The following is a 16,622-nucleotide window of genomic DNA, read 5'->3' as shown; positions in this document are numbered from 1 at the left end:
ACTTCCCAGTTAGCTAGCGCGATGAAATTTTCAGGGAAGCTTTGTTTCCAATGACAATAGAATATTCAATTGTTATTATTACTAAATTGATCCATGGAAACATTTTATTGATCATTTTAGACCGCTATATAATTGTACAAAAAAACGTGGGGGGAAAGGGACATAACCCAGTAGTTGTAATTTGATGAAAACAAGGTTCGGTACTCTCCATCTTTTTGCTTACTGAGTAGTTGTCACGCGGTGTTTGTGTACAAACAACCAGAACGTAACAACTGGTGGCCAGTATGGGGGAGACGATATGGTCGAGTGGTTGGGCACACGATTGCTAACCCACTCGACACGGGTTCAAGGCACGTGTTTTTTACGAGTTGTCTTCGTTTACCAAAAAAAAAGTGAATGCGAAAAGATAAAATCGATAGCAAGATTTTAAAGCAAACAAACAGACAAAGACTAAAAAGTAGAAAATAATTATCATTAAAAAAAAGTTTTAAAAAACCCACGTTTTCTGATTGAACTAAAAAGTAGAAAATAAATGCTATACATCACAATAATGCAAGCGATCACTCTACTATAAGCGATGAAAAACGTGGGGCGCCGTGATTTTCTTACAGTTTCTTATACTGTTGACTCTCTACAAGCTCCCTAATAAAAGTCAATAGTATTATCTAATCAATAGTAATATAACGTTTACATCTTATATTAACAATGACCGATAAAAAACTTTTACTTCGGCGCCCCACGTTTTTCATCGCTTATAGTAGAGTGATCGCTTGCATTATTGTGATGTATAGCATTTATTTTCTACTTTTTAGTTCAATCAGAAAACGTGGGTTTTTAAAAACTTTTTTAATGATAATTTTAAAGTTTAGCTTTCTCCTTAAGATGTTAACAACAAAAGTTGGATGTATACAATTAACCATGGTAAAATGCGTAATATGTCGTACCGACCAAAACAGGACAAAGTCCCTCGGCCATAAAAACAGTTGATAAATTTAGACTCAAATTTTTCCGTCGGCTTCAATGAATGCCAGCTGGTGACTATGAGGGGAAATTAACAGTACACTGGGTGCAACATTTGGTTAACGGAGGGTAAACACTGTGCTGGTAGGGACATTCAGTGGTCGTTCTAGATCCTTGGTATTACAGCCATAATCACATACTTATACACTAACACGCACACATGCGGACACTAATAATGACACACACATTTATATATATTTTATTATTATATATGTATATACATGCAGGCCTGGGTATAAATATACACGTTTATAAGCCCTATATATATATATATATATATATATATATATATATATATATATATATATATATATATATATATATATATATATGTTCAGAGGCCCTTTATATAGTATATATATATATATGTATATACATTTTTTATAAATGTATGATAAATATAAATAAATGTAAAAATAAAATATAGATCTATGTGTTAATGTGTGTGTTCGTATCCATCAGTGGTTTACTGTAAAAATATATTTTTCGAGTCTGTTTACAATGCGTGCACTTAACTGACCGTGTTTATGTACTGGAGGCTTGAGGGAGAGGGATTTTTAAAGCGACGATAAAAATCTGCCCGGGTTACACTCAATGTTCTGAATGTGGCACAGGTTCACGGGTTCAAGGGTTCAAGGGTTTCAGATATCATGCTTGGGTTGTTCAACACTTGCCGCTTTGTATACACAGGAACTAGGACTTGGCGCTGTTGTATAATCTATTCACAGTGATACATTGCTTGAAGAATGAACAAATGTGTGTTCGTATTTCATAGATCGGATTTTTTTATTGGTAGGATTCATGTTTTGAAATATAAGTACATCGGAGACACAGCTTGTGTTTTGTTGAACTTTTCATGTGTGTGATCTGAGACGTTCTCAATGGATGTGTTGAGTTTAATGTTAGTGCTGGTCGTCATGGTGATAGTGTACCGATGGTTTAGTAGAACTGACCAGAACTTGCCGCCATGTCCGGTCAGACCACTGCCTGTAGTTGGTCATCTGTTGTCTCTGGACAAAGACCCCAGGGAACAGTACAAGAGATGGAGGCAGCAGTGTGGGGATATCTTCAGGTAAATCTGTGTGGGGACATCTTCAGGTAAATCTGTGTGGGGACATCTTCAGGTAAATCTGTGTAGGAACATCTTCAGGTAAATCTGTGTGGGGACATCTTCAGGTAAATCTGTGTGGGGATATCTTCAGGTAAATCTGTGTGGGGACATCTTCAGGTAAATCTGTGTGGGGATATCTTCAGGTAAATCTGTGTGGGGACATCTTCAGGTAAATCTGTGTGGGGACATCTTCAGGTAAATCTGTGTGGGGACATCCTCAGGTAAATCTGTGTGGGGACATCTTCAGGTAAATCTGTGTGGGGACATCTTCAGGTAAATCTGTGTGGGGACATCTTCAGGTAAATCTGTGTGGGGACATCTTCAGGTAAATCTGTGTGGGGACATCTTCAGGTAAATCTGTGTGGGGACATCATCAGGTAAATCTGTGTGGGGACATCTTCAGGTAAATCTGTGTGGGGACATCTTCAGGTAAATCTGTGTGTGGACATCTTCAGGTAAATCTGTGTGGGGACATCTTCAGGTAAATCCGTGTGGGGGCATCTTCAGGTAAATCTGTGTGGGGACATCTTCAGGTAAATCTGTATGGGGACATATTCAGGTAAATCTGTGTGGGGACATCTTCAGGTAAATCTGTGTGTGGACATCTTCAGGTAAATCTGTGTGGGGACATCTTCAGGTAAATCTGTGTGGGGACATCTTCAGGTAAATCTGTGTGGGGACATCTTCAGGTAAATCTGTGTGGGGACATCTTCAGGTAAATCTTTGTGGGGATATTATTAAGTAAATCAGTGTCTTATGTAATAAACTACACTATCTTACACCAGAGGCGTAGCGACCTCTCCCGGCGCCCGGGGCGAACTTTCATTTTGGCGCCCCCATATATATATATATATATATATATATATATATATATATATATATATATATATATATATATATATATATATATATATATATATATATATATATATATATATGCGTGTGTGTTTGTGTGTGCGACAGTCTGGAAAAAACTTAACAATTACGCTGATTGTCGTTCCCTAAAACTTCACTGGACGCCAATTAAATTCCCCTTAAGATGCCGAAACGAATAAAAAGTAGAAAATCAAAAGGGCTTAGAACAGTGGGATCCATCGAACCCGAGTGGTTTGGTAATTCAGTCTCAGGTCTTCCGCGGATGTCAAGACCGGAGTTTCTTCCAGGCATCTCTTCCGGGGGTTAAATGAAATTTATATAATTTATATAGAAAATATATTATATACCTTTAACAGTGTCCGCCCCCCCCCCCCCCCGAAGAAAGTCTACCGCCCCCCCCCCCCCCCCCCCCCGAAAATTTCAAGTGCCCCCTGGAGAAAAAAGTCTGGAAGAAACACTGGTTAAGACACACACCCGACTCATATGATTCACTATCGGATTTTGTCATTGTGGACGATACAACTATTAAGGAGGGTTCGGTGATTGCGCATATGAAACTAGTTGGGTTCGGTCTTTCTTCTTCTTCTTCGTTCTTAATTATTAGTGTTGAAGGGGATCGAGATTTATCTGCCAGTGGGTTTGAACTCCAGACTTTGTTCGAATTTATCAACCTTGAGCTTTTGCCGACTCGACCACGCCTCCAACACAATTAAGCGTTACGTGTCAACTGGTTATGCGCCATTGAGGCCATTGACTCCGATTTCAGCCTGCTTTTTTTTGGGTTCGGTAATTTAGAATTATCAGTTAGGTTGAACAAAATAATAATCAGTACAATATACTAATTTTCTTCTCTCTTAAAATTTTGGCAAAGAGTGTCGCTTCCCATCCACCCGCTCCGACAGTCTGCTAAATGTTTGTTATGTTACACAATCGTAAAATACTCTTTAGTTCAATGGGTTTCTTTTCTGGGTTATATCGGTTTATTCCTTAATCCGGTGTGAATTTTTCAGATTTTAGTCTTCGAAAAAGCGCCCCCCCCCCATCTAGTAAAGCTGGAAAGCGGTTTTTCCGGTCACTGTTTCTTAAAGATATACGTTTTACAGTTACACAAACAAGGTAGAAAACAGTTAAATCAGTATGCAAAGGCTCCCCGCCGTTAAATTTCTTTACTTTGACTGTTTATAATTCAAAACTGCAGCTTAAAATGAGCTTTTAATTTTTTTTCTACCCCTTTTGGCGCCCCCCTAGGGTCGGCGCCCGGGGCGGCCGCCCTCCCCGCCCTCCCCTAGCTACGCCTCTGTCTTACACTCATAAGTGACGTGTTTTTCGTGTATTCGAGGGAATAGCATAGTCCTATAAAAGTCTCAAATAATAGAAAATATTAGAACAAAACAAGTTGAGATTATAATATCCATCACGCGAGTTTCAGGTTTTTAACTGACATTGTTATTTACAATACTTCTTTTGAAACTTTAATTCTCCTTATTTGCGCCCCCCCCCCCCCCCGCCCCCACAGTCATGGTAAATACCACCACGCTCGTGATATAGAATAACATCTATGTTGGGTTCTAGAATCTAGGGGTATATAAATAACGACAGACAAATAAGACGTATACAACAATAACACTAACACTCTATAATAACAATAATAATAAGATATTTAATAATATATACAGTACTTAAATAATAAAAGGTTCAAAAGGGGTCTACAACATAAATACAATACTCAACACCACGTTCCATGTTCCACGTCCACAGCCACACTACAACTAACTGCTTCACACACTGGCACACGCTCTGACACCCGTCACCTGACACACCTCACGTGAACACCTCTCGCTCCATGTAAACACACTCAACCAAGGGATACAACTATACACCAAAGGGAGGGTACCTGTCGTTCCAGCACACAACACACACACACAAACAGGGGACATGTAAGGGACGTAACATCCCTCCCCTCCACCTTCAGATCTCTTTTCTTTAAAGAGATCAAACATCTCTTGTTCCATTAGCCACTGTTGGTGCCCGAGCTCGACTATTTATTCTTTAGTCCTTAGGAAGCCTCGTTTTGACCGGTGGGGACAGCGTTTGGCTTGTATCCAGCCTGGACAGTTCGGTCCAGAGTGTGGCTTGTATCCAGCCTGGACAGTTCGGTCCAGAGTGTGGCGTGTATCCAGCCTGGACAGTTCGGTCCAGAGTGTGGCTCGCATCCAGCTTGAACATTTCGGTCCTGAGAGTGGACTATGGTTTTTCTCCGGCCGGGCACCAAGCTCGTGGTCTGACTATCTCAACCTATAAAGATACATGTGAGAAGCCACAATAAAAAAAATTGATCAGCATAATCATTCTATACTGCATCAGTAATACCTTTCTCAAACATTTCTCAATATAATCATATCATAATGCCTCAATAGTAAATTCTTAACATATTCATACTATACTCCAACAATAATACATTTCTCAATATCATATACACTAGTTGTCGTAAACACTCGTGATAGAATGTCTGCTACAAAGTTCTCAGTTCCCTTGATATGTTTCACAGTACAGGCTATTTCCTGTAGTGTAAGGGCCCATCGGCGGATGCGTACGTCGCCATAGATGGTCATCTTTTCTTAAAGGCGATCAACCTGAGTTCCTTTCTCGATAGCCGTTTTAACTACATTAATCATCTCCAGCCCGTAGTCATCATACACAGCTTCTGTAAAAAAAAAAAACAAAGAAAAATTAACATTGATTGAATAAATTATCTTAACAAAAAACTTACCAAGGACACTACCTTTGTAAGGATACGCCTCCAAATTTCGTGCTTTACCTCACTCTCATATGAGAGTCTTTAAGCAGGGAAAAATTTCCTAACATATCACGCTGAGCTGTGGGACACACCCGTGATATGTGACCAACACCACCGCAGCAATAACACTTGAGATCATCTGACCGTCGATGTACATTTTCAGTACGCCAGTTGCACGCTCTACTGGTCCCGTTGGGACAGTTTCGTTGTATGTGGCCTGGCTTTCTACAGCTATAACAGGCGCCTGTATCTATATCCATACTGCACTCTTTGGCAATATGACCTTGTTCATTGCACTTGTAGCACCGATAAGGTCTTTTGTTGTTTCCATACTCCACGACAGCTCTTTTCTCTGACCTATTTCTCCAAGTAAAGCCGCTATTACTATTGCTATGACAATCCCTGGCATAGTGTCCATAACGTCCACATGTGAAACATTTACTGCTCCGGCTGACCTTCCTAACACCATGCATAGGCTGTACACCAGGGCAAGTGTGGTGTCCTGGAGATCGCGGTGTCGTGTTTAGCCAGGGTATCCTCTCTGCTGTCGAACTAGCAGCGACGTACGGAGGGGTTTGATTTACTGGCCTCGTCACTCTAGCGTTTTGCGTGCTCATATAGTTGTCAATAACTTTAAGATTATCTTCCACACTTACCTTGGCAGCACCATTCAGCCTCTCCAACAGATCACAAGTAACAACTGATTTTATCCGATCAACTATCAAAAGGTTCACCAAGTCCTCAAACGTTTCCTTTATTCCCGACTGCTGGACCCACGCTCTCAAAGCGGCTTCTGTGTTGACTGCGAAGCTTCTCATGTCGTCGTGTGTTGGTACTAGCTGGTGGAATCTGACCCTATACTTTTCCTCGTTGAAACCTGCGTGCGTGAATAACTTTACCTTTACTGACTCGAAGTCATGATGCAAGTTCAGCCCCGTCTCAACGAGGAAAGTCTTCAGTTGTCCACTCATCTTGTCCGTCAGAAGGAGCGACCAGTCCTTGGGGTCAATGCCTTGTCTCTTTGCTTGACTCTCAAAATGCCTCACATACGCACCCAGGTCTTCGTCCACCGTCATCGCCGCCATGTCCCTCAAGCGGGGTACAGGGTTACATACCTTTGCTACAACCTCGACCTTCGCATCTTCCACCCTCCTCAACTCTTCCTTTACCCACTCCGCCAAACTGTCATCGGTCAGCCCGATTAGCTTTCCCTCCTCCTTCAAGTCACTTATTAGCTGTCTTCTGGCACTCCTGGTAGTAGCCATGCTAAACGGACGAGCCCCCAAATGTTGGGTTCTAGAATCTAGGGGTATATAAATAACAACAGACAAATACGACGTATACAACAATAACACTAACACTCTATAATAACAATAATAATAAGATATTTAATAATATATACAGTACTTAAATAATAAAAGGATCAAAAGGGGTCTACAACATAAATACAATACTCAACACCACGTTCCATGTTCCACGTCCACAGCCACACTACAACTAACTGCTTCACACACTGGCACACGCTCTGACACCCGTCACCTGACACACCTCACGTGAACACCTCTCGCTCCATGTAAACACACTCAACCAAGGGATACAACTATACACCAAAGGGAGGGTACCTGTCGTTCCAGCACACAACACACACACACAAGCAGGGGACATGTAAGGGACGTAACAATCTACAGCTCTCGATGTATCTACAAGGCTACTTTAGTATAAACAGTATTTATTTTAAAAAAAACACTTAAACTCCTGAAGTTCTGCCATTTACATATTGCGAAGCTTAACAAATAACGTAAACAGGAATTTTTATTGTTTTAAATCAGGCTCAAAATCGTTTAGTTAGATTACAATTATTTTTTTGCAGCCTGTATCTTGGAGAAAAACTGATGGTCGTTCTGAACGGATATGACGTCATCTATGAAGCTTTGGTTACCAGGGGAGATGAATTCTCGGACAGGCCCCGGATGTTTGTTCACGAAGTAAGAGATTGTAAACAAAATATTTTCCTCACTGCAACGGCTGTGTAAACGTACGAGGCTAGGGGTAGGGGGCTGGGGGTCCTGGTGGATGGGAAGGAGGAAATCTTTACGCCGTGACAATCTCCACGGAGAATATTCCTGGTTACTATAGTAGCATTCTGTTATATTTCCTCTGTTTTCATTGTCCAAACATGCAAGTAATAACATCTAATTAAATCTCCAGAACCGTCTAAGTGATTGTTACGCACAATTGCACTTGATTATTTTATATTATACATTTTACAAACAACCAAGACAGATAACTGTGCATGGAGCCTGTGGACATATTTTAAGGATTCATTCCCCTGACAACACAATATATAGAACTCTTAGCTTCATTAAATCCACCAAAATGTTTTTGTCAGAAAAAAAAAAAAGAAAATAAAACCCTCAGGTTTTAAACATTTATTCATTAAATTAACTACCACTTCAGTAAATAATAGCAAAATAAAATTATTTATCCTGTATATTGATATCGCTGTTATATTCTATAGATACACTACAAACACGAATCTCTGCACATAATTCATACAGTTATTTTTTTCTTTCTCTCTGATGACTAGGCAAGCGGATCCAGCTACACAGACAAAGGTTTCGCCTTTCTCTCAGGGAACCCGTGGAGGGAGAACCGGGGGACGTCGATGCGACTGTTGAAACAGCTCGGCATGGGAAGGAACATCATGGCAGAGAAAATACAAGAGGAGGTCAGTTCTTACCTGACAGCTTTATCTCACCTGCAAGGACAACCGACTGACATCAGGTACTTAACATATGCCAGCGTTTCAAATGTCACCTGTTCGTTGATATTCGGCCACAGGTTTGATTACGACGACGTGGAATTCCAAAGATTGCTCAGTCTAATGAGGGATGTCATGTCTAATGTTCAGATGAACTCACTTTTAAATTTTGTTCCGTTGCTCAAGTTTGTTCCGGGGGATTTTTTGATGACTCGTAATACTACTTTCGCCCTACGTGAAATAATTAAATTTGTTAAGTCGTATGTTGACAAACACAAAGAAAGTACATACAAGCATAACAGTGAAGCTTCGGAAAATTTCATCACAGCTTATTTTAAAGACCGAGATTTTAAACTCAAGACAGAAGTGGTTTCCGATATGGATGATCAGAATTTAATAAAAACGTGCAGTGAGTTGTTTTTCGGAGGGACGGAAACGGTTGCTCAGACGATCGCGTGGTGTGTCCTGTGTATTGTCAATTACCCGGATGTGCAAGAGAAGATCCACCGCGAGATCAAGGAACAGATCGGGGCTCTGCGCATGCCAAACATCCAGGACAAAACGAGGCTGCCTTATCTAGTTGCCGTCATCAATGAGACGGTTCGACTTTCAAGTATTTTACCTTTTGCCGTGCCACGCTCGTGCTCCACAGACACGGAAATTTCCGGTTACAAAATCCCCAAAGGTTCCTACATTTGTCCAAACTTATCCTCTGTTTTACATGACGAAAAGATCTGGGGCGATAACGTTATGACCTTTCACCCTGAGAGATTCCTGGAGCATGACGGGAGACTGAAGAAGATTGAAGAGTTCGTCCCATTCTCCCTCGGCCCACGGAATTGTCTGGGAGTCTCCCAGGCCAAGATGGAACTGTTCCTCTTTCTCTCTGCAATGTTTCAACGCTTTGAGTTCCGGTCACATGACCCGTCCCGTAAACCCTCTATGGTCAGCGTGCCGGGATTTACTTCATCAACTTTACCTTTTAAGGTCATTGTTACAAGTCGAAATATTTGAATACAGTTTCAAGAGAATACACACTTGAATCATTGTGCAGATTTTCTATTTCAATTGTATTCTAATTGAATGTGTATATTTGTATTATATTTGAACAGACAGACTTTTATAGTGAGTTAGTGATAGTAGTTGTTGGTAAGAATTTTAAATTGCTTTACTGCATTCATTCGTTAAATCCAAACCAACTGGGGAAAGTTAAAAATGATGGTATACGTTTTATCTGGAGGTGTTTTTGTTTTACACAACCAAATTTATAACAGTTCAATTCATTTTATGATTTTTATTTCTATTATTTGCTCATAAGTAGTTATTTTAGTTTGTGTACTTAATCAATAACATAATATGAGCTTAAATAAATAATATGTAACTACAGATTTTCATTTTGTTTTTCATTAATCGTTAGATTTAAACTATACTTGTTCCTTACTTAAATATACAACACTATTCGTTTGTTTTGTTGATTCCCAAATAATACCTACAATATTTCTCACTTCAAATGACACTGGTGCATCTAAGCTGGTCGGACCTTCAGTGAATCCATTGTATCGTTGTAACGTAAAGCACATTGAGTCTAGGTTAGTTTCAGGCTTGAGCCTGTAGTGTAGTTAAATTCACAGCAACAAAATGTAAGTATGGTAAAGCTGTGTAACAAATTATGGATACGTTAGAGTAGATTAATTAATGTAAAGGGGTTTTCCATAAATGACGTCATGCTTTTTTGACAATTTTTACTTCCCTCACCCTCCCTCTTCCAAACATCGTCACAAAAAGCCAGACGCCCTATAATGACGTCACACCTACGCCTACCCCCCCCCCCCCCCTCAAAATTACAGTTGAAGTTTTCTTAAACAAAGATATTGTTCCAAAATCTTGTCTGAACTCTGTCAACATAGAGTATTTAAATCAATTCCTATTACAATTTATTAAAACAGTTTTCTAAAACGCGAAATACGGCTAAAACTCGTTTTCTAACATTGCTTTTTTATAATGCAAAAGTGTGACGTTACACCATCTGAACCCCCCTTCCCCCTAATCACACACAGTCACAAAATTACGCACCCCTCTCCCCCCTTCGTGTGTGACGTCATTTATGGACGACCCCCAAAGTCAAAATGTCGATGAGTAAAGAAATTATGTACACAGAAGATGCTTTATATAAGTGAATGTTTCTCCTATCTTTCAAGCGCTCGATGAAAAGTAATCTCGTTTTGTTTATGTCATGTTTTAGATTAAAGTGGCTAACAAACAGGGCCATAGAATTTCATGCCAGCAGGTTATGAAGTCCAGGGGGTAGAGAAGATATTCTTGCGCTTAAAGGGCGGGGTTAAACCCACTCTTCCTCCTTACATTTTATTTTGTCTCTCTCTCTCTCTCAATATATATATATATATATATATATATATATATATATATATATATATATATATATATATATATATATATATATATATATATATATATATATATATGTATATGTATATATATATATATATATATACATATAATGTATATGCATATAATATTTCCCTGGTTTACTCTTGATAATCACGACGCCTGCCTGCTGTTCAATGTCAACTTAACTGGCTTGAGAATGTTCGTCTATTGCAAGCAAGAGGGTGAAGTATGGAGTGACCTGTGATAAAAATCTCCCACAGCAGCTTTTGAATAACTGAATGGAGCACAGGTTCGCCGATATTAACATTAGCTAATGTATGAAGATATAAAAAACGATATGGAAAAATGATTTTTTTGTATTAATGGTTTCACATTGCTTTAAGCTTTGATAAACATGTGTATTTATTCCGTTGCAATGTTCTTTCATACGTGTTTTAAAATCTCAACTCTCCAGAGACACAACTAGAGGTGCTAGCTCTTTCGTTTCATATTACAGTTGTGTATCTACGCAATCGTTGAATGGATGTGTTGTGTATATTGGCAGTGATGGTCGTCATGGTGATGGTGTACCGATGGTTTAGTAGAACTGACCAGAACTTGCCGCCATGTCCGGTCAGACCACTGCCTGTAGTTGGTCATCTGTTGTCTCTGGACAAAGACCCCAGGGAACAGTACAAGAGATGGAGGAAGCAGTGTGGGGACATCTTCAGGTAAATCTGTGTGGGGACATCTTCAGGTAAATCTGTGTGGGGACATCTTCAGGTAAATCTGTGGGGGGACATCTTCAGGTAAATCTGTGTGGGGACATCTTCAGGTAAATCTGTGTGGGGACATCTTCAGGTAAATCTGTGTGGGGACATCTTCAGGTAAATCTGTGGGGGGACATCTTCAGGTAAATCTGTGTGGGGACATCTTCAGGTAAATCTGTGTGGGGACATCTTCAGGTAAATCTGTGTGGGGACATCTTCAGGTAAATCTGTGTGGGGACATCTTCAGGTAAATCTGTGTGGGGACATCTTCAGGTAAATCTGTGTGGGGACATCTTCAGGTAAATCTGTGTGGGGACATCTTCAGGTAAATCTGTGTGGGGACATCTTCAGGTAAATCTGTGTGGGGACATCTTCAGGTAAATCTGTGTGGGGACATCTTCAGGTAAATCTGTGTGGGGAGATCTTCAGGTAAATCTGTGTGGGGACATCTTCAGGTAAATCTGTGTGGGGACATCTTCAGGTAAATCTGTGGGGACATCTTCAGGTAAATCTGTGTGGGGACATCTTCAGGTAAATCTGTGTGGGGACATCTTCAGGTAAATCTGTGTGGGGACATCTTCAGGTAAATCTGTGTGGGGACATCTTCAGGTAAATCTGTGTGGGGACATCTTCAGGTAAATCTGTGTGGGGAGATCTTCAGGTAAATCTGTGTGGGGACATCTTCAGGTAAATCTGTGTGGGGACATCTTCAGGTAAATCTGTGTGGGGACATCTTCAGGTAAATCTGTGTGGGGACATCTTCAGGTAAATCTGTGTGGGGACATCTTCAGGTAAATCTGTGTGGGGACATCTTCAGGTAAATCTGTGTGGGGACATCTTCAGGTAAATTTGTGTGGAGACATCTTCAGGTAAATCTGTGTGGGGAGATCTTCAGGTAAATCTGTGTGGGGACATATTCAGGTAAATTTGTGTGGAGACATCTTCAGGTAAATCTGTGTGGGGACATCTTCAGGTTTATCTGTGTGGAGACATCTTCAGGTAAATCTGTGTGGGGAGATCTTCAGGTAAATCTGTGTGGGGACATCTTCAGGTAAATTTGTGTGGAGACATCTTCAGGTAAATCTGTGTTGGGACATCTTCAGGTAAATCTGTGTGGAGACATCTTCAGGTAAATCTGTGTGGGGACATCTTCAGGTAAATCTGTGTGGGGAGATCTTTAGGTAAATCTGTGTGGGGACATATTCAGGTAAATCCGTTTGGAGAAATATTTAGTTAAACCGGTGTTATAGAAATTAATACTGACTAACAATACTTTTAAAAATTAAATCTACATGAATATAGATAGTTATTCATGTATTAGGGAGTGTGTGTATTTAAACATACGTTCTGAAAAGTACTTAACCTTACTAGTTACCTGCGAATCGTTTTGATTTTACACTTACATGCGACCAGAAAATACCTCTTTGTATGTTGATGAAAATGTATTATTTAAGGATGAAAAATGAACTATTTAGTATGATATGAATAAGAGCTAACGCTATTTTAGAGTATTTAAGCTGAACTAAAACATTTGGTAAATATCATGGCTGTTTGTGTAAAGAAGCGACGAAGGCTGCACATGCTCTCTAATCTAGCAACGGCTTGTTTAAAATCGTACATAATGTTATAACGGGTTTAAATAAGTAGGCCTACATTAGCCTTTACACCTGACCGTAAACTTGATGTTAATTAGCTTTTCTATGTGTAGAGCAAACTATCGACTGATGTTTGTATGTTACGTATTGGTTTTCGGTATTCAACTAAATAGACATGTACCGTGACCACATTAATTAAACCTCATTACACAGTGTTTTCCGCGCTTGAGTAAATGCATGTAATTCATAGCTGACCGCATTCCCACTAATCAGTGAGCCAGTAAGGAGGGTGTTTGTGGTGGTAGGGGTTTGGTAAGTTGACCCATCTGCTTATGTTACGGATTAATGATCGAAATTCAGCTAAATAGACGTGTACGGTAACCACATTAATTAACCTAATTACATAGTTGACCGCATTCTCACGTGATGGGAAGGCGTGGCCTAGCAGTAGAGCGCTAGACTGCTAACCACACCATCCCTTCATACGCCGAACTCTACTTCACTTGCCCCATGGACCATTAGGCAAAAAATTTTTAAAAAATCCCTGAGTCGTAAAAACTTAGTTGTGATATTTTATACGTATGTCTGTGTGTGTTTACATGTTTGTGTGTGTGTATGTCTGTGAACACGATAACTTGGTTACCGTTACAGCTAGGTTGAAGAAATTTCATGTATAAGTATTAAATTTGTAGTTCTTTATAAAACTTTTCAGCAATTTCCGGTATTCGGAAGTGGAATTTATTCTACTTCATTTTTTCAAAATCCTATAAATTGAGTACTGTTTCTGATAGATGAAATTTTACATAATTAAAATATATAATTCTCTGTTTTCTATCAAATTTTAAGTAATTTCTGGTGACAGGATGTAGTACTTCACGCTATTTCAGATTTCTCAAAAAAAAAAACAAAAAAAAAAACGCATATAAATTTATAAAGTAGTAATATTCCGCACATTTATACACACATTGTTTGCTGTTCACTTACTGCGCCATTTTTTTTCTACGAGATTCTATTCTATTTTGAAAAGTTTAAGGATTAAAAAAAACGGATTTAAAACCATGCCTATATCCCTATTTGCCATTCCAGTAGTGTTATATAGGAATATTCGAGAAATTTAAAGTTACAGTTATTTCCTCTTATACGTGATATCACTTCATCATTGTTTCTTCCGGTTCCCGGAGAAACACAGGGCCTCCGTCCTAGCTCTCCAATATCTGCTCCCAATCTTTTAGTTCATCTGGTGAAATAATCTTTTAGTTCATCTGGTGAAATATATTTTATTTCAGCCTGTATCTTGGTGAGAAACTGATGGTCGTTCTGAACGGATATGACGTCATCTATGAAGCTTTGGTTACCAGGGGAGATGAATTTTCGGACAGGCCCCGGATGTTTGTTCACGAAGTAAGAGATTGTAAAGAAAATATTTTCCTCACTGGCAACTGCTATGTAAATGTACGAGGCTAGGGGTAGGAATCTGGGGAGCCCTGGGGGACTAGGCGAAGGAAATCTTAACCGACCACTACTGAGGAAACTCCTCTGGTGTCCTTTGTTACAATGTCATAGATAAGCCTGATTTTCTATGTGATATGTAATTGCTAAATGATGTGAAATGAATCGAAATTGAAACCAACATCATGGTATAGTTAACTGCACTTTAAGAAGGGCAAAATTTAACTTGATTGTAACAAACAACCAAGGCAGATAAGTGTGCATGGATTCTGTGTTCGTATTTTCAGGATTCATTCCCTTGACAACACAACACAATCTATTCAACTCTCAACGTCATTAAAACCACCCAGAATGTTGTTGGTATGAAAAACAAAGAATTTAAACACATCTTTTGTCTAAAAGTGTTAACATCCAATGAAAAAAGAATCATTCCGTAGGTGATGCCTAAATAAAATTTTTTTTTTTTGTGAATTATTATCGGTACTATTTTCTATTACGCTACTTTAAAATCAAAACAACCTTATTCGTGTTCTAAATTGAAAATAATTGTATTTTTCTCGAATATATCAGACGTATTATATTTTTAAAATGCTATTTTTCTCTCTTTCTCTCTCTCTCTCTCTCTGATGACTAGGCAAGCGGATCCAGCTACACAGACAAAGGTTTCGCCTTTCTCTCAGGGAACCTGTGGAGGGAGAACCGGGCGACGTCGATGCGACTGTTGAAACAGCTCGGCATGGGAAGGAACATCATGGCAGAGAAAATACAAGAGGAGGTCAGTTCTTACCTCACAGCTTTATCTCACCTGCAAGGACAACCGACTGACATTAGGGACTTGACATATGCCAGCGTTTCAAATGTCACCTGTTCGTTGATGTTCGGTCACAGGTTTGATTACGACGACGTAGAATTCCAGCGATTGCTCAGTCTAATGAGGGACGTCATGTCTAACGTGCAGATGAACTCCCTTTTAAATTTTATTCCGTTGCTGAAGTTTGTTCCGGGGGATTTTTTGATGACTCGAAATACTACTTTCGCCCTACGTGAAATAATTAACTTTGTTAAATCGTATGTTGACAAACACAAAGAAAGTACATACAAGCATAACAGTGAAGCTTCGGAAAATTTCATCTCAGCTTACTTTAAAAACAGAGATTTAATAAAAACGTGCAGTGAGTTGTTTTTTGGAGGAACAGAAACTGTAGCTCAGACGATCGCGTGGTGTGTCCTGTGTATTGTCAACTACCCGGATGTACAAGAGAAGATCCACCTCGAGATCAAGGAACAGATCGGGGCTCTGCGCATGCCAAACATCCAGGACAAAACGAGGCTGCCTTATCTAGTTGCCGTCATCAATGAGACGGTTCGACTTTCAAGTATTTTACCTTTTGCCGTGCCACGCTCGTGCTCCACAGACACGGAAATTTCCGGTTACAAAATCCCCAAAGGTTCCTACATTTGTCCAAACTTATCCTCTGTTTTACATGACGAAAAGATCTGGGGCGATAACGTTATGACCTTTCATCCTGAGAGATTCCTGGAGCATGACGGGAAACTGAAAAAGATTGAAGAGTTTGTCCCATTCTCTCTCGGTCCACGGAATTGTTTTGGAGTCTCCCAGGCCAAGATGGAACTGTTCCTCTTTCTCTCTGCAATGTTTCAACGCTTTGAGTTCCGGTCACATGACCCGGTCCGTAAACCTTCTATGGTGAGTGTGCCAGGGTTCACCTCGTCTCCTTGACCTTTCAAGGTCATTGTTACAAGTCGAAATATTTGAATACAATTTTAGAGAAAACGCACTTGAATCATAGTGCTGATTTTCTATTTTAAGTGTATTCTAACTGAATGTGTATAT

General features: G+C 39.7%; 2 protein-coding genes across 2 annotated transcripts; both read left to right on the top strand.

The window, feature by feature from the left end:
- Window positions 1-1,713: 1,713 nt before the first annotated feature.
- On the top strand, window positions 1,714-9,929 carry LOC131944931 (cytochrome P450 2B4-like). Its single transcript, XM_059305835.1, has 3 exons — window positions 1,714-2,092; window positions 7,675-7,789; window positions 8,392-9,929. Exons 1-3 carry the CDS (start codon window positions 1,902-1,904, stop codon window positions 9,577-9,579), a joined length of 1,494 nt encoding a protein of 497 aa, XP_059161818.1. The 5' UTR covers window positions 1,714-1,901; the 3' UTR covers window positions 9,580-9,929.
- A 1,225-nt stretch (window positions 9,930-11,154) lies between these two features.
- LOC131944930 (cytochrome P450 2B2-like) lies at window positions 11,155-16,525 on the top strand. Its single transcript, XM_059305834.1, has 4 exons — window positions 11,155-11,263; window positions 11,519-11,684; window positions 14,605-14,719; window positions 15,402-16,525. The coding sequence occupies exons 2-4, from the start codon at window positions 11,521-11,523 to the stop codon at window positions 16,506-16,508; spliced, it is 1,386 nt and encodes a 461-aa protein (XP_059161817.1). The 5' UTR covers window positions 11,155-11,263; window positions 11,519-11,520; the 3' UTR covers window positions 16,509-16,525.
- The last annotated feature ends 97 nt before the right edge of the window (window positions 16,526-16,622 follow it).

Source organism: Physella acuta, unplaced genomic scaffold (assembly GCF_028476545.2).
Source record: "Physella acuta isolate Inbredline_101_S28 unplaced genomic scaffold, ASM2847654v3 ptg000515l, whole genome shotgun sequence".
Lineage (NCBI taxonomy): Eukaryota > Metazoa > Mollusca > Gastropoda > Physidae > Physella > Physella acuta.
The sequence above is the reverse complement of the archived record's forward strand: the minus strand, read 5'-3'. Positions and strand labels throughout refer to the sequence as shown.

Bases quoted from the DNA above. Each gene is read 5' to 3' on its own strand.
- LOC131944931 (XM_059305835.1), top strand. From the start codon at position 1,902: ATGGATGTGTTGAGTTTAATGTTAGTGCTGGTCGTCATGGTGATAGTG. The intron at 2,093-7,674 runs GTAAATCTGTGT...ATTTTTTTGCAG, and splicing joins CAGTGTGGGGATATCTTCAG to CCTGTATCTTGGAGAAAAAC. The intron at 7,790-8,391 runs GTAAGAGATTGT...TCTGATGACTAG, and splicing joins CCCGGATGTTTGTTCACGAA to GCAAGCGGATCCAGCTACAC.
- LOC131944930 (XM_059305834.1), top strand. From the start codon at position 11,521: ATGGTCGTCATGGTGATGGTGTACCGATGGTTTAGTAGAACTGACCAG. The intron at 11,685-14,604 runs GTAAATCTGTGT...ATTTTATTTCAG, and splicing joins CAGTGTGGGGACATCTTCAG to CCTGTATCTTGGTGAGAAAC. The intron at 14,720-15,401 runs GTAAGAGATTGT...TCTGATGACTAG, and splicing joins CCCGGATGTTTGTTCACGAA to GCAAGCGGATCCAGCTACAC.